The sequence below is a fragment of the Phoca vitulina genome, unplaced genomic scaffold (assembly GCF_004348235.1).
Source record: "Phoca vitulina isolate PV1807 unplaced genomic scaffold, GSC_HSeal_1.0 scaffold99, whole genome shotgun sequence".
NCBI lineage: Eukaryota > Metazoa > Chordata > Mammalia > Carnivora > Phocidae > Phoca > Phoca vitulina.
This window is the reverse complement of record NW_022589802.1, coordinates 1,900,769-1,919,462: the sequence shown is the minus strand read 5'-3', so window position 1 is coordinate 1,919,462 and position 18,694 is coordinate 1,900,769. Positions and strand designations below refer to the sequence as shown.

General features: G+C 36.9%; 1 protein-coding gene across 2 annotated transcripts in view; it reads right to left on the bottom strand.

Moving 5' to 3' along the window:
- Window positions 1-18,694, bottom strand: part of GABRA3 (gamma-aminobutyric acid type A receptor subunit alpha3) — a 352,889-nt gene that overhangs the window by 31,653 nt on the left and 302,542 nt on the right. For both annotated transcript variants that reach the window (XM_032397394.1, XM_032397393.1), the window contains exon 8: window positions 12,926-13,078. In XM_032397394.1, the coding sequence (XP_032253285.1) occupies window positions 12,926-13,078 (153 nt within the window). The remainder of the gene's footprint in view (window positions 1-12,925; window positions 13,079-18,694) is intronic.

The following is an 18,694-nucleotide window of genomic DNA, read 5'->3' as shown; positions in this document are numbered from 1 at the left end:
AGGGAACAAAAGCTATGGAGAGCAAACCCGAGCAGATTACTTAGCCGGCCCCAGCAAGGGCGGGGCAATTCTGCCTTGGCAAAAACATTTGAAAACCACGGCAACAGGTGCCTCCCCGAAAAGATCAGCAAGGATAGCAAGCCAAGACCAAGTTTACCGATCAATGAGAATGGCAGAACGCCAGCACTAGGGGAATACAGCACACAGAATTCATGGCTTTTTTTCCCCCTGATTCTTTAGTCTTTCAAAGTTAATTTTTTTAATTTTCTTTTTTTTCTTTTTCTTTTTTTTTAAATTTTTCTTTTTCCGTTTTTCAACCAACATCTTATCAATTCTTTTTTAAAAATCTTTTTTATTTTTCATTTTTAGGGTCATATTCTATCCCTTCATAGTAGTTAAACTTATTTTTGGTATATATATAAGTTGTTCTCTCTTTAAAATTTTGGGATACAGTTTCTTCTAACAGACCAAAATAGACCCTAAATCTCTAGTGTATGGCTTTGTTCTAGTCTCCTGCCTGATCACATTCTCTCCCTTTTTCTAAAAAAATTTCTCTTCTTTCTTTTTTCAACCAACTTATCAATTACTTTTATAAAATCTTTTATAATTTTCATCTTTACAGTCATATTCCATCCCTTCATCATATTTACCCTTATTTTTGTACATATATGTTTTTCTTTCTTCAATATTTTGGGAGACACTTTCTTCTAACAGACCAAAATACGCCCAAAATCTAGTGTGTGGCACTGATCTCTACACCAGCCTGATCATATTTGAGCATATTCTTTTTTTTTATCTTTTTCTTTTTCTTTTTTTCTTTTTTCTTTCTTTCCCTTTCTTTTCTCCTGGTTTCAGGTCTCTTCTGATTTGTTTAGTGTATATTTCTCTGGGGCAATTGTCACCCTGTTAGCATTTTGTTCTCTCATTCATCTATTCTCCTCTGGACAAAATGACAAGATGGAAAAAATCACCTCAAAAAAAAAAAAAAAAGAACAAGAGGCATTACCAACTGCCAGGGACCTAATCAATACGGACATTAGTAAGATGTCGGAACTAGAATTCAGAATGACGATTTTAAGGATACTAGTTGGGCTTGAAAAAAGCATGGAAGATATTAGAGAAACCCTTTCTGGAGAAATAAAAGAACTAAAATCTAACCAAGTCGAAATCGAAAAGGCTATTAATGAGGTGCAATCAAAAATGGAGGCTTTAACTGCTAGGATAAATGAGGCAGAAGAGAGAATTCGTGATACAGAAGACCAAATGATGGAAAATAAAGAAGCTGAGAAAAAGAGAGATAAACAACTACTGTATCACAAGGGCAGAATTCGAGAGATAAGTGATACCATAAGATGAAACAATATTAGAATAATTGGGAACCCAGAAGAAGAGGAAAGAGAAAGAGGGGCAGAAGGTATGTTGGAGTAAATTATAGCTGAGAACTTCCCAAATTTGGGGAAGGAAACAGACATCAAAATCCAGGAGGCACAGAGAACCCCCCTCAAAATCAATAAAAATCGGTCAACACCTCAACATCTAATAGTAAAATGTACAAGTCTCAGAGACAAAGAAAAAATCCTGAAAGCAGCTCGGGAAAACAGATCTGTAACCTACAATGGTAGAAACATTAGACTGGCAACAGATGTATCCACAGAGACCTGGCAGCCCAGAAAGGACTGGCATGATATATTCAGAGCACTAAATGAGAAAAATATGCAGCCAAGAATACTATATCCAGCTAGGCTGTCATTGAAAATAGAAGGAGAGATAAAAAGCTTCCAGGACAAACAAAAACTAAAGGAATTTGCAAACACAGAAGCAGCCCTACAAGAAAGATTGAAAGGGGTCCTCTAAGCAAAGAGAGAGCCTCAAAGTAACATAGACCAGAAAGGAACAGAGACAATATACAGTAATAGTCACCTTACAGGCAATACAATGGCACTGAATTCATATCTTTCAATAGTTACCCTGAATGTAAATGGGCTAAATGCCCCAATCAAAAGACACAGGCTATCAGATTGGATAAAAAAACAAGAGCCATTGATATGCTGTCTGCAAGAGACTCATTTTAGACCCAAAGAACACCTCCAGGTTGAAAGTGAGGGGGTGGAAAATCATTTACCATGCTAATGGACACCAGAAGAAAGCTGGGGTGGCAATCCTTATATCAGACAAATTAGATTTTAAACCAAAGACTATAATAAGAGATGAGGAAGGACACTATATCACACTTAAAGGGTCTATCCAACAAGAAGATCTAACAATTGTAAATATCTATGCCCCTAACATGGGAGCAGCCAATCATATAAGCCAATTAATAACAAAAGCAAAGAAACACATCAACAACACTACAGTAATAGTGGAGGATTTTAACACCCCCCTCACTGAAATGGACAGATCATCTAAACAAAAGATCAACAAGGAAATAAAGACTTTAAATGTCACACTGGACCAAATGGACTTCACAGATATATTCAGAACATTCCATCCCAAAGCAACAGAATACACATTCTTCTCTAGTGCCCATGGAACATTCTCCAGAATAGATCACATCCTAGGTCACAAATCAGGTCTCAACCAGTACCAAAAGATTGGGGTCATTGCCTGCATATTTTCAGACCACAATGCTTTGAAACTAGAACTCAATCACAAGAGGAAAGTCAGAAAGAACTCAAATATATGGAGGCTAAAGAGCATCCTACTAAAGAATGAATGGGTCAACCAGGAAATTAAAGAAGAATTAAGAAAATTCATGGAAACAAATGAAAATGAAAACACAACTATTCAAAATCTTTGGGATGCAGCAAAGGCAGTCCTAAGAGGAAAGTATATAGCAATACAAGCTTTTCTCAAGAAACAAGAAAGGTCTCAAATACACAAACTAACCCTATACCTAAAGGAGCTGGAGAAAGAACAGCAAATAGAGCCTAAACCCAGCAGGAGAAGAGAAATAATGAAGATCAGAGCAGAAATTGATGAAATAGAAATCAAAAGAACAGTAGAACAGATCAATGGAACTAGGAGCTGGTGCTTTGAAAGAATTAATAAGATTGATAAACCGCTGGCCAGACTTATTAAAAAGAAAAGAGAAAGGACCCAAATAAAATCATGAATGAAAGAGGAGAGATCACAACCAACCCCAAAGAAATACAATCAATTATAAGAACATATTATGAGCAACTATATGCCAGCAAATTAGATAATTTGGAAGAAATGGATGCATTCCTAGAGATGTATCAACTACCGAAACTGAACCAGGAAGAAATAGAAAACCTGAACAGACCTATAACCACTAAGGAAATTAAAGCAGTAATCAAAAATCTCCCAACAAACAAAAGCCCAGGGCCAGATGGCTTCCCAGGGGAATTCTACCAAACATTTAAAGAAGAATTAATACCTATTCTTCTGAAACTGGTCCAAAAAATAGAAATGGAAGGAAAACTTCCAAACTCGTTTTATAAGGCCACCATTACCTTGATCCCCAAACCAGACAAAGACCCCATCAAAAAGGAGAATTACAGAGCAATATCCTTGATGAACATGGATGCAAAAATTCTCACCAAAATACTAGCCAATAGGATCCAACAGTACATTAAAAGGATTATTCACCACGACCAAGTGGGATTTATCCCTGGGCTGCAAGGTTGGTTCAACATCCACAAATCAATCAATGTGATACACTACATTAATAAAAGAAAGAACAAGAACCATATGATCCTCTCAATAGATGCAGAAAAAGCATTTGACAAAGTACAGCATCCTTTCTTGATCAAAACTCTTCAGAGTATAGGAATAGAGGGTACATACCTCAATATCTTAAAAGCCATCTCTGAAAAACCCACAGCAAATATCATTCTCAATGGAGAAAAACTGAGACCTTTCCCTCTAAGGTCAGGAACACGGCAGGGATGTCCACTAACACCATGACTATTCAACATAGTACTAAAAGTCCTAGCCATAGCAATCAGACAACAAAAAGAAATAAAAGGCATCCAAATCGGCAAAGAAGTCAAACTCTCACTGTTTGCAGATGATATGATACTTTATGTGGAAAACCCAAAAGACTCCACCCCAAAACTCCCAGAACTCCTACAGGAATTCAGTAAAGTGGCAGGATATAAAATCAATGCACAGAAATCAGTGGCATTCCTATGCACCAACAGCAAGACAGAAGAAAGGGAAATTAAGGAGTCGATCCCATTTACAATTGCACCCAAAACCATAAGATACCTAGGAATAAATCTAACCAAAGAGGCAAAGGATCTGTACTCAGAAAACGATAAAATACTCATGAAAGAAATTGAGGAAGACACAAAGAAATGGAAAAACGTTCCATGCTCATGGATTGGAAGAACAAATATTGTGAAGATGTCAATGCTACCTAGAGCAATCTACACATTCAATGCAATCCCCATGAAAATACCATCCACTTTTTTCAAAGAAATGGAACAAATAATCCTAAAATTTGTATGGAACCAGAAAAGACCTTGAATAGCCAGAGGAATGTTGAAAAAGAAAAGCAAAGCTGGAGGCATCACAATTCCGGACTTCAAGCTCTATTACAAAGCTGTCATCATCAAGACAGTATGGTACTGGCACAGAAACAGACACCTAGATCAATGGAACAGAATAGAGAGCCCAGAAATGGACCCTCAACTCTATGGTCAACTAATCTTCGACAAAGCAGGAAAGAATGTCCAATGGAAAAAAGACAGTCTCTTCAACCAATGGTGTGGGGAAAATTGGACAGCCACATGCAGAACAATGAAACTGGACCATTTCCTTACACCACATACAAAAACAGACTCAAAATGGTTGAAAGACCTAAATGTGAGACAGGAGTCCATCAACATCCTAGAGGAGAACACAGGCAGCAACCTCTTCGACCTCAGCTGCAGCAACTTCTTCCTGGAAACCCATTGCCAAAGGCAAGGGAAGCAAGGGCAAAAATGAACTATTGGGACTTCATCAAGATAAAAAGTTTTTGCACAGCAAAGGAACTACTCAACAAAACCGAAAGACAACTGACAGAATGGGAGAAGATATTTGCAAATGACATATCAGATAAAGGGCTAGTATCCAAAATCTATGAAGAACTTATCAAACTCAACTCCCAAAGAACAAATAATCCAATCAAGAAATGGGCAGAAGACATGAACAGACATTTTTCCAAAAAAGACATCCAAATGGCCAACAGACACATGAAAAAGTGCTCAACAGTGCTCAGCATCAGGGAAATCTAAATCAAAACCTCAATGAGATACCACCTCACACCAGTCAGAATGGCTAAAATTAACAAGTCAGGAAACGACAGATGTTGGCAGGGATGCGGAGAAAGGGGAACCTTCCTACACTGTTGGTGGGAATGCAAGCTATTGCCGCCACTCTGGAAAACAGTATGGAGGCTCCTCAAAAAGTTGAAAATAGAGCTACCCTACGACCCAGCAATTGCACTACTGGGTATTTACCCCAAAGATACAAATGTAGGGATCCGAAGGGGTACGTGCACCCCGATGTTTATAGCAGGAATGTCCACAATAGCCAAACTATGGGAAGAGCCAAGGTGTCCATCAACAGATGAATGGATAAAGAAGATGTGGTATATATATACAATGGAATGTTATGCAGCCATCAAAAGGAATGAAATCTTGCCATTTGTAACGATATGGGTGGAAGTGGAGGGTATTATGCTGAGCGAAATAAGTCAATCAGAGGAGACATGTATAATATGATCTCACTGATATGAGGAATTCTTAATCTCAGGAAACAAACTGAGGGTTGCTGGAGTGGTGGGGGGTGGCAGGCATGGGGTGGATGGGTGATAGTCATTGGGGAGGGTATGTGCTATGGTGAGCGCTGTGAATTGTGTAAGACTGTTGAATCACAGACCTGTACCTCTGAAACGAATAATACATTATATGTTAAAAAAAAAAAAGATAGTACGAAGCAAAAAATGAAGGGAGGGGAAATCGGATGGGGAGACGAACCATGAGAGACTATGGACTCTGAGAAATAAACTGAGGGTTCTAGAGGGGAGGGGGGGTGGGGGGATGGGTTAGCCTGGTGATGGGTATTAAAGAGGGCATGTACTGAATGGAGCACTGGGTGTTATATGGGAACAATGAATCATGGAACCCTACATCAAAAACTTATGATGTAATGTATGGTGATTAACATAACATAATAAAATTTTTAAAATGTAAAAAAAAAAGAGGGTACTTGAAGTAATGAGCACTGGGTGTTGTATGCAACTGATGAATCAGTGAAATCTACCTCTGAAACTAATAATACAGTATATGTTAATGAAATTCAATTTAAATACAAACATTAAAAAAAGAAAAGGAGAAAGGGCCTCTTAACTCTACCCAGAGAGTCAGCTATGTGTGCTGTAGCCTCTTAGGTTTCTTTAATATCTTGGTCCCTCATGTTCCTTACTTATACATTTGCTATGTAAATGAAAATTCAGACTGCAATAGTCAGTAGAATTTCAACAGAAAGATCCTAAGGAAGCACCTTTGTAGAAACTATATAGTTGTCAAAGCTGATTGGCAAATCAAATTTTAAGCCTTGTCAGGAATCAGCCACTTAGCTAGTACCTATTAACAAACTATCTGAATTTGTAGCCTGGGAAGTTTTGGGACTGAACCCAAGGCTCAGTAATCCTCTCAGGAGTGATTCATGGGAGAAACAAGCTACCTCATTTATGGTTATTAACAAATGCAATTGTCTATCCTGTCACAGTCATAACAGTGTGCCAGTGGATGAATGGAAAGAACTCTACAGCAACCTAAGTGTTTCTATATCATAACTCAGTAGAATTTTTTTAGAATTCTAGCCTCTAGAGCTTAATTAGAACAGTCATTTTGTGAAGAGCTCTTAGCCAGTCATCTGGTAGGACCCTCAATCAAGAATTTACACTTTATGGATTGACCATGTTTGGCATTTTAAGAGATGCAGTCCTACCACCCAGTACTTTGTACTTTTTTCAAGACTTTTTTAGAAAGTATTTTGTGACTGCCCCAAACTCGCTTCCTTTGAGCACTTCTAAAAGTCTAAGGACACTTCTTTGATAACACATGTCTGTCTGTACTACCAAAGCAGGAGCTGCTTGAGAATAGGGATCATGAGTAATCTATCTCTATCCCCTCAACCCAGAATATAATACCTGGCACAGAGTAAGCCTCTAGTACATGTGTGATGAGTGAAACTGCTCTGCCCAGCCTGCAACCCATGTAACACTGCAATACATGTGTTCCCATCAGAGTGAAGAATGCACTTTTCTTAGAGTAACTATACTGTTATCATTATATTAGTTCTTATTCTCTTTTCTCCAACATTAACAACTGTCTATTCTGTGCCATACAGAGTTAGGTCCTAGGGATACAAAAATCAAAACATTTCACACCACAGCCTTCAAAATGAGCACTCATTTTCCCTAAGAGACAATTAGAATTAATCATACTTCATGTACCTGGTGAACTAAGGTGCCACCACAAAGGGAAAGCTTTTTGTTAATTCACTATCAGTCAGGCTTAATCCTGTTCCAAAAAGTACATTACTGAATATGACCCAGTCACCCATTTCTTCTTACAACCCCTTTCTCCCAAACTCTTCTAACTCTCCAACTCTGCTGCTCTATGACCAGCAGATTCACATATATTCTCAACCTCTTCTTCAAATGCACATCTTTCAATCTTAACTAAAATCTGATGCTCATACTGAGTGTACTAGTTTCTGTTCTCAAACATGGTTGATCATTCAGAATCAAGAACTCAAGAGATAGAGGTACATATTTTCCTTGACCTCTAGTATTCCTTCGACCATTACACTACCATAGTCTTATGGTAATCTGTGCTTCTGTGAGATTTCTACCATCTGGTAATACCCCTCTTCACCCTTTCTAATAGGTATTGTCTATAGAATACTTCCATCAACCCAAAGATTCCTTTGTGACCATTCCATCCCCTCCTTGGTCCCAGGTAACCACTCCTCTGGTTTCTTTCAGTATGGTTAGATCTTTTTCCCCCTAGAGTTTCATACATATCATATAGTATTTACTCATTAGTGTTTGGCTTTCCTCACTCAGCATAGTATTCTTTAGGCTCATTCATGTTGTTGCATCTATCTTCAGTTTATTCGTGTAAATTTCAGAGTAGCATTCCACTGCATTGATATAACATAATTTGTTTATCCATTCACCTATTAATGGACATCTGGACTATTTCCAATGTTCAACTATTATGAATAAAGCTGCTGGGAAGATTTACATGTAAGTCTTTGTATGAGCATATGTTTTCATTTTTCTCAGTAAACCTAGGGATGGAACTACATGATTATATTATAAGCATATGTTTAACTATAGGAGACTGCCAGTTTTCTATACCATTTAACATTCCCATTAGATGTATGAGTTTCAGTCAGCATGAACCTTTGACTTATGAAAATTAAATATTAATTGGTACCTTTACACATTTCCCTGACAATGAAAGTCCTTAGAACATTTTATCTCCATCTCAACTTATATACACTACATTACGGTCTAGTCTTTTACTCTAAATATATTGTATGCCCAGTAAGCTACTGTTATTATTTTATACATTCAATAGTCATTTAACATACCCCATATATTTATTATTTTCACTTTTAAAATGCATCTTAATCCTTCCTTCTGGGATAATTTTCCTTTTGCTTGAAGAACTCCCTTCAGTGAGGGTTTGATGAAAATGAATTTTTAGTTTTATTTTTTTGTCTGAAAGGGTCTTTATTGTTTCTGTTGAAGTCAGGGTAGTCTATTATTACTTTAAAGACAATGCACTTTTTTTCTAGGATAACTTAAAGATTCTTCTTTTTGTTTTTTATTTGTTTCCAAAAATTTCACTCTAATGTGTCTCTGTCTTGTCTTTTAATTTATCTGAATTGGGTTCATAGAGCTTTTTGTAATTGTGCCTTTTTGTCCTTTATCAGGCTTGGACAGGAATCAGCCACTGTTTCTTCAAAAATTGCTTCTATAGCATTCTCTCAGTTTTCTTCTAGGATTCCAATTACTTCTGTGTTAGACCTTTTCAATAAATCATAAATAGTTTCTCTTCTGCATTTTACACATTTTTGTCTTTCTGGGCCTCATTCTAACTATTTTCTTTCAGTTCATGGGTTTTTCCTTCAATTGTATCTAAACCACTGAGTTTTTATCTATATATTCAAGTTTTAGAATTTCCAGTGTGCTTGCTCTCTCATGTGCTCTTTTTCTCTACATAAATACACTGTCTATATGATAGAATTATCATGTTAGTTTCACCTACTTAAACATGTTCATCATAGCAATATCTGGAGTTTTAGTAGGTATTTTTTAATTGGGTTATAAATTATATACAATAAAAAAATAGTTTGGTTGTACATTTCAAATTGCTTGGGCAAATGTACACAGTTGTATAACTACTATCCCAATGAAGATATAGAATATTCTACCAAACCAACAAATGCCCAAGTGCCCTTGTACCCATTTTCAGTCAATCCATCACCCCAGAGGAAAGCACTGCTTTGGTTTCTAACACTGTAGCTTCGTTTTGCCTGCCTTAGAATTTCCTATAAATGAAATCATATATTATGTACTATTTTGGGTCTGGCTTCTTAGTTTGACATAATTTTTGAGATTCACTTATACTGTTATGTGACTCAATAGTTGTCAATGCACTGTATGAATATCTGATTGAACATGCCACAATATAAACACCCATTCACTTGTTGATATACATCCGGATATTTTCCAATTTGGGATTTTATGAATAAAGCTATTATTACCATTCTTGTATAAGTCTTTTATATATGTATAAGCCTTTTATATATATTTTCATTTCACTTGGGTATGAAGTGAAATACCTAGATTTTTGGATAAATGTATTAACTTTCTAAGAAATAGCCAAACTGTTTTTTCCTAAGTGGTTGTACCATTTTAAATCCTCACCAGCAGTGTATGGGAATTCCAATTGCTCCTCAACCTCACAAATATTTGGAATTGTCAGTCTTTTTCATTTTAGCCATTCTAGTGTTTATAAAGTGATGTCTCCATGTAGTTTTAATTTGTATTTTCCTGATATAAAATGATGCTAAATATCTTTTCATGTTCTTACGGGGCATTTACATATATTCTCAGTAAATGTCTATTCATGTATTTTTCCAATTTTTAAAATTAGATTCTTTGTATTTTTATCATTGAATTTAAGGATCTCTTTATATTTTTCAAACAGATGCCTTGTTGATCTGTATATATATAAAATATATTCTTACAGTCTATGGCTTGCTTTTTAATTCTCTTAATGTTATTCTTTGAGGAGTGGTAATTTTTAATTTTGATTAAGTCAAATTTATTTTTTTATTCTTCACTTAATTTTTTGTATACTAAGAAATTTCCATCTTCCAAAGGTTACAAAGACATTGTCCTATATTTAGTTCTAAGAGCATGACATTTTTAGCTTCTATATTTAAGCCTATGATCAGTCTCAAATTAATTCTCTGCAATGCCATCTCTGTCATAAATCAAGTTGTCATATATGTGGGTCTACTTTTACTTTCTCTATAGTGTTTTTCTTTCCCTTATGCCTATAACACACTCTTAATTTCTATAGCTTTTTAATTATTTTTGACATCTTGTGGGGCAAGTCTCTTCACTTCGTTCTTTTTTAAAAAGATTTACTTATTTATTTTAGAGCAAGAGAGTGCACATAAGGGGGGGAGGGGGAGAGAATCTCCAGCAGACTCCCTGTTGAGTGTGGAGCCCAACACGGGGCTCTATCTCACGACCCTGAGCCAAAATCAAGAGTCAGACCCTTAACTGACTGAGCCACCCAGGCACCCCCCACTTTGTTCTTATTTAGGAGGATATTGGCTATTCTTGGCTCTTTGTTCTTTTATAAAAATTCTGCAATCACTTTTTAAATTAACGTTTTATGTTGGAGGTTCTTACATCGATGCAGTAAGTGTAACTATGAACTCTAAACTCAAGTGAGGCCAAGTTTAAATTAAAAAATAAATTCTTAATGAATCCTATATTTTACACAGAGCCCAGGCCAAAACAGATATTATTCCTTATTGTCTCCCTGCACTGATTACTGTATTTTTTTAGTGCTCTTTCTAGGGCATAACCCTTCAATGGTATTGGATTTATGGGATGAATCCTTGTATTCATTTCCTATGGTTTATGTAAAAAATTACCACAAGTTTAGTGACTTAAAACAACACAAATATTTTTTCTTACACTCTTGAAGGCCAGAAGTCTGGCAGTTTTATGGGCCCCTTCCTCCTCGTTCAAAGCCAACAGTATAGCATCTTCAAATCTCTCCAGCTTCCTTCATCACACTGCCTTTTGCTCTGTAGTCAAATATCTTTCTGCCTCCCTCTTATAAGGACACTTGTGATTATATTTAGGGCCCAACCAGATAATCCAGGATAATCTCTCCATCTCAAGATCCTTAAGTTAGTGCACATCTGCAACGTTCCTTTTGCCATATAGGGTAACATTCACAGGTTCCAGAGATTAGGACATGGATATATTTGGGGGCCATTATTTAGTCTACCACAGCCCTAGTTCTTTCTAATCCTAAACTTCACTCAGGCTCAAAGCCTTTCTTATGTAACCTTAAAACTCAAAATCTTATTTACCAAAACTAGTAGTCCATTTTCCACCTATAACAGTATCAGTTCATGTGATTAACTCTAATTTTTAGTTCCCTCTTCCATTTGGGCCCCTGAGTATTTCATTTAATTTATCAGCTCAGATATTTAAAAAGAATGTTTTCTATGTTTTATCTAGCTTTTCTAGGAGTTTGTAGAAGACTTTTCAGAGTATGTAGTTTGTTATATTTCTAAATATTGTTGACTCCTACATAGATTCTGTTCCCTCTACTTCACTAGAACTGTTCAAGATCACTAACAACCAAGCATATCACCATACTCAACAGTTTTTATCTGCATCTTACCTAAAAACACAGAATTTACACCAAATGATTATTCCCTGCTTCTTGAAACACTCTCCTCTTGACTTCCATGATATCACACCCTTCTAGTTTTTTTTTTTTTTCTTTTTTCCCTCTTTACAGGTTACTCTTGTTCTCTATGCTGTGGTCTCTTCTACCTGACCTAAAATGCTGCTTCTTCTTAAAAAACACCATTTACTATTTAACTACACAGCATAGCTTCAGGATATTGGTAGGAAATATTGGCCTTCTGTGTGGGTACTCAGCATATCCATGTGTATGCCTCACAGACACCACTGCCATGGAGGCAGTTTAGTAGACTAAAAAGAGTACTTTTCTTGTAAAAATTTTTACAGTGGGGGAAACAGGCAGAAAATATTCTATATGTTTTAAGTCTCCCAGGAAAAAATGCTAATGATGTACAAATCTCTTTTTAGACACCAGTAACTTTCTATTAAAGAAAATTTCCCTGATTGTAGGTACTATTGAAAAATCCTTCAAACTTTGTGTAGCCTTTACTGATAATTTGTACTTTCAAAAAAGCTAGAGGAGAAATAGCAATGTCAGATGCTTATACAAAAAAAAAAAAAAAAAAGGATCGTAAAAAGCCCCCAATCCACTTCTCTGTTGTCAACTTAGTTTCCCACTTGTCACCTTCTCCAGCTCTGCCCACTAATTTCCTCCTTTTCACCGAAGGCTCAGTCCCTCCCCAGTTCCTGAAGCAAACCTGACTGAGAGAGGAAGCATTTTAGTAACCTTACTACTCCAACACTCTTCTATTCCCACTTTTTTTTTAAAAGAATTCAGTTGCTTGAAACACCAGGATCTGATGACTCAATTACTAATGCTGGGCCCAGGCATTGCTCCCATCCACTTTCCTTATCCCTACTCTGACGGTCCATCATAAAACTTTGCCAATGCCTTCATCTGCCCATTCTCCGTAAAACAACACTCACCAAAGACCGTACGGGCAGGGACAGACTCTCTGTTGAGCCAGAAAGACACTTGTGACAGAATGACAGTCATGATACATGGCAAGTAGGTCTGGATCACAAAATAGCCAATTTTTCGCTTGAGATGGAAGTGGGTTGTCATGACGACATATTCTCCTGGAAAGAGAGTAAAATTAGGCAATATATAGCTGAGTAAACATTGTTAAATCAAGGTGGGCCCCAATTCAGTTCACCAAGTTCTTTAACCTTATACTCAAAACAAGACATTCCAGCACCTTCCAAGTTCACATAACCAGATCTCTTTAATAATCATGAAGTAGTGCATTTTTATGCAAAAATATATGCCAACACTGTACCAACACAGCTTGCTCAGAGCAATTCTGACACAGATTCATTCAAATAAATCAGTGTCTTAAATAAAAATAAATAACAGTCTCTTCTACAGCATTTGCTATGTGACTGGCACTCTTCTAGCACTTTAACATTTAACATCTTAAAATACTTAATGTTTATAACAATGTTATAAAGTAGATACTATTGTTATCCTCATTTTATGGTCCAGTAAACTGAGGCAAAGAGAAATTGAGCAATTATATAAGGCTATCCAGCTACTAAGCAGTGGAGCCTGAATTCAAGACCATATGGGTTAGTTCCACAGTTTATGCTTTTTAACCACAATGCTCTGCTGTTTGAATGGACTTAGAGTTAGAACCAAAAGTTCATATAGCAGAATGTGGGCTGGCCTATATCACCCCACTCCAAAACAAGAGTGAACACTTATTGAGCTCTTACTATATGCCAAACAACTTTGAGTGTTTTGTCTCTGCCCTTCCTCTCTCCCTCTCTCTCTCTCAAATAAATAAAAAAATTAAAAAATATATCTTCTGCCTAGGCTTCCTACTTGTTATAGGTTGAATTGTGTCTCCCAGAAAGATATGGTGAAGTCCTAACTCTGAGTACTTCAGAATGTAACCTTCTTTAGAAAAAAGGTTGTTGCAAGTATAATTAGTTAAGATGAGGTCATACTGGAGTAGGATGGTCCTTAATCCCCTATGACTAATGTTTGTATAAAAAGAAGACAGATACACACAGGGAGATATATGATCATGTGGAATATTTAATATATAAAATATATGATAAATATTCATAAATTAGTTATATTTTGTAGATCTGAAAGACAAAGCAAGTGGACTTTTCAAAAACTTATCAAATCAAGCATTTGTTTTAAATAACTGAATATATTTTTTTCCATCTTCTTTTCTAGGCTTCTCTCTTTCAATTTCTTTCTTCCTATCTCATTTCCAAAGAAGCAAAGAGCATGCCTAAGATGAGCAGATGGTGAAATAGGACATCCCTGGCTCTGGTATCCCATCACAAATATATGGATTAGCAACTATTTACAGACAATAATACTTTTGTGAAAATCCCAGAACCAGGGATTAAAACTAAAACACCTTCTTTGAGCACAAAATCCAAGAGAAGCCACATTAGAAAGGTCAGAGAAGTGGCTTCACTGCACCACCTACTTCCCTCCCCCAGGCCAGCCAATGTAGCACCTAGAGGGTTCCTCTGGGTCTATGGTTTCTCTAGTGGGAAAAGGAGAGCCTAAGGCAGATACACAGTTTCCCCCAGCATTCCAGAGCATTCCTCCAGAGGCCTACTTCTGCCTTGTCTCATGGGGAATACTGGGAGAATCAACACGGCTAGACCATTTGGGGTCAACTAGGAACAAAGAAGGGGGAGTGGTGAAACTTCCAGCCACCTGTGCTTGGATCTTGGCAGTGATACCAGGTCCCTGCTAGCAAACTCGCCTGATCAGAGTTTAGCCAGCAGTCTGTCCCCACCTGTACAGGAAACCCAACCTCTCAAAGCAGCCTGTAGCTCTGGCTAACAGATAAGTACAGGCAGAGGTACTGCCCAACAGCAGAATTTGGACCAATAGCACAACTCCAGCAGAGGCCTTACCCAATGGTTGTAGTCTAGACAAAAGGATCATACCCCTTGGTGTCCTGGTGCCCTCACGCACCAAAATGGTGACCTCCCCAGATCTAAAACACCCTGGCTGTCTTGCCTGGGGGTCATGGTGACCCCCAACTACCAAAATGGAGACCTCCATGGGTCAAAACCTCTGGCTGTACGGCTGAGAGGGAGATGGGGGGTCATGGCACTCCAACCACCAAAATGGTGACTTCCATGAGTTGAAACAGGCCCATTGTAATACCTGAGGATCCCTGCCCCCAAGCTGTAGAGCATGCTAGGGTTAACCTGTGTTTCAAAACAGTGTGGCACCCAACTGCTGCAAGTAGCTCGTCCCCCATACAACAGAGGCCCCCTGTGGCCCTGCTGAACAGTGGAGCATAGACCACTGAATCATGAATAGAAAATCTAAATGGATCAATATAGTGCGAGGAGATATAATCAGTAATTAGCACCTCCCAACAAAGAAAAGCCCAGGACAAAATGGCTTCATGGGTAACCAAACATTTAAAGAATAAATGCCAGTCCTCCTTTAAACTCTTCCAAAAAACTGAAAAGGAGAAAATGCTTCCAAACTCATTTTAGAAGGCTAGCATTGCCCTGACACCAAAATCAAATAAAGACTTAGAATTAAAGAAAATTACAATTGACTCTTAAACAATGCTGGGGTTAGTGGCACTAAAGCCCCACATAATGGAAAATCTGCCTATAACTTCTGACTCCCCCAAAACTTAACTACTAATAACCTACTGTTGACCAGAAGCCTTACCAATAACAGTGGATTAACACATATTTTGTACATTATAAGTATCATATACTGTATTCTTATAATAAAGTTAGGAAAATAAAATGTTAAGAAAATCATAAGGAAGAGAAAATACATTTATAGTACTGTATTTATTGATAGTGTAAGTTTACCTCATCTACTTATAAGACAAACCATATGTTAGAGCCTACATCAATACTGTCTTACATGATACAAAATACTATAAATGCTATACATGCTACTGACACTACACATCAAAAATGAAAATATGTGAAAAAGGAATTAATATTTATTTACAAGTATAACAATTCATACATTGATATCAAAGAAGCAGCAATATGATTGCTTTATGGTAGCCTAGTATAATCAATATAATTGCTTCATGGTGACTTAGCCCATATACTCATGAATGAATTGTCATAAAATTTTTATGGCATACAGTATTACAGTCATATTCATAATATGGTATTGGAAACATTGTTACTTAAAAAAAAACACTTGCCTGTGATGATAGGCTGATATGCATTGTCTCCAATTAGAGGAGAGAATTACTGTATGGTAATGTAATTCTTTGAAAGCAAAGTTATAAAACAGAAAACCCAACTTTTACATCAACATGGATGGGACTAGAGGAGATTATGCTAAGTGAAATAAGTCAAGCAGAGAAAGTCAATTATCATATGGTTTCACTTATTTGTGGAACATAAGGAATAGCATGGAGGACATTAGGAGAAGGAAGGGAAAAATAAGGGGGGGGGGAATTGGAGGGAGAGATGAACCATAAGAGACTATGGACTCTGAGAAACAAACAGGGTTTTAGAGGGGAGGGGGGGGAGGGGGATTGGTTAGCCCGGTGATGGGTATTAAGGAGGGCATGTACTGCATGGAGCACTGGGTGTTATACGAAAACAATGGATCAAGGATCACCACATCAAAAACTAATGATGTATTGTATGGTGACTAACATAACATAATAATAAAAAAAAGAAAAAAAAATAAAGTATATATAGGCAATGAAAAAAAAAACAGAAAACTAACACATTATTAATTTTATATTAAATACCACTCACTTTATGCCTATGTAAGGATCAGCTATCCACTTCCATACAAGTCTTACACATGATGTTCTTCATAATGAATATTTATGTGATGATGATGACACAAAAATGTCTCATACAATTCCTGCTGTACAGTTATTAGAAAAAAAAAACAAAAGATATTCACATGAGGACAAAAACACACAACAGATAATAAGTTTATTAACTGTATGCCATGATGATTATTTACTATTCATTAAGTGGAATTGAATCATTGTAAAGGTCTTCATCCTCCTTGTCTTCTGGTTTAGTAGGCGGAGGAGGAGAAGGAGGAATTGGTCTTGCTGTCTCAGGGGTGGCAGAGATAGAAGTAGTGGAGGAGATGGAAGGGGAGGTAGGAGAGGCAGGCACACTCAGAGTAACTTTACAGAAATACATTGTAATGTCTGTCTGATTTGTTTTTCTCATTTCTCCAAAAATGTTCCTATATGGTACCAATCCTTCTTCCACCATTTGCTTTAATTTCAGTGCCCATATCATAGAAGGGTCCATGTCATAAAAAATGTCAAAAGCAGTCTTGAATAATTGGAATCCTTCTTACATGTTGTCTAATGTCAATTTGTTTTCTGGCACTACTTCTAAATCTTCTTCCTCATTGTCTGGCACTGCTTCAGAAGCACTCATCTCCATCAAGTTGTCTTCTGTTAATTCCTCAGATGTGGTGTCTATTAGCTCTTGAATTTCTCCAAGATCGATATCTTGAAAACTTTCAATCCCCACTTTTTTTTGCCATATCACAATCTCTTTCATTATTTCTTTAGTTCTGTCATAAATCATGTGAAGTCAGGCACAACATCTGGACACAGTTTTCTCCAGCAGGAATTCACTGTTTCAGACTTGATGGCTTTCATGGCTTGTTCTGTAACAACGATGGCATCTTCAGTGTTATAATCCTTCCAGATTTTCATGTTGTTCTCTATATTGGGGTTCTCCTGCATAGGGTTGATGATCTTTTACATAGAGTGCCATGTACAATGAGACTTAAAGGTCCTTGTGATCTCCTGATGCAGAGGCTGAATTAGAGGTGTTGTGTTTGGGGACAAGTAGACCACTTCAATATTTTTGGTGTTGAACTTATGGGTTTCTGGGTGGCCAGGTGCATTGCCCAATATCAAAAGAACTTTAAAGGGCAATCCCTTACTAACAAGGTACTTCCTGACTTCAGGGACAAAGCACTGATGGAACCAATCCAGAAAAAGTGTTTGCATTGTCCAGGCCTTCTTGTTGTACAACAAAAATACTGGCAGCTGGTGTTTATCTTTTCCCTTCAAGGTTGGAGGGTTAGTAGCTTTATAGATAAGAGCAGTCCTGATCATTAACCTGACTACATTTACACAAAACAGTAGAGTTAGTGTGTCCTTCCCTTCCTTAAGTCCCGGTATTCGCTTCTCTTCCTTACTAATAAATGTCTTTTGTAGCATTTTTTTCCCAGCATAGGGCACTTTCATCTGCATTAGAAACCTGCTCAGACAGATATCTTTTTTCCTTAGTGATTTTTTAATGGTGTCTGGGAACTCAGCTGCCTCTTGGTTGGCAAAAGCTGTTTTTCCTGTTATTTTGACATTTTTAAAGCCAAAACTCTTTTTAAAATTATCAAACCATTCTTTGCTGGCATTAAGTTCCCCAACTTTAGACCTTCCTTTTACTTTAAATTGTTATGTAATGACTTCATTTTTTCTTGAATCATATTAGAATCTATAGATATGCCTTTTTTTTTTTTAAATTTTATTATGTTATGTTAGTCACCATACAATACATCATTAGTTTTTGATGTAGTGATCCACGATCCATTGTTTTCATATAACACCCAGTTCTCCATGTAGTACGTGCCCTCCTTAATACCCATCACCGGGCTTTCTTTTTTTTTTTTTTTTAAGATTTTATTTATTTATTTGAGAGAGAGAGAATGAGAGACAGAGAGCATGAGAGGGA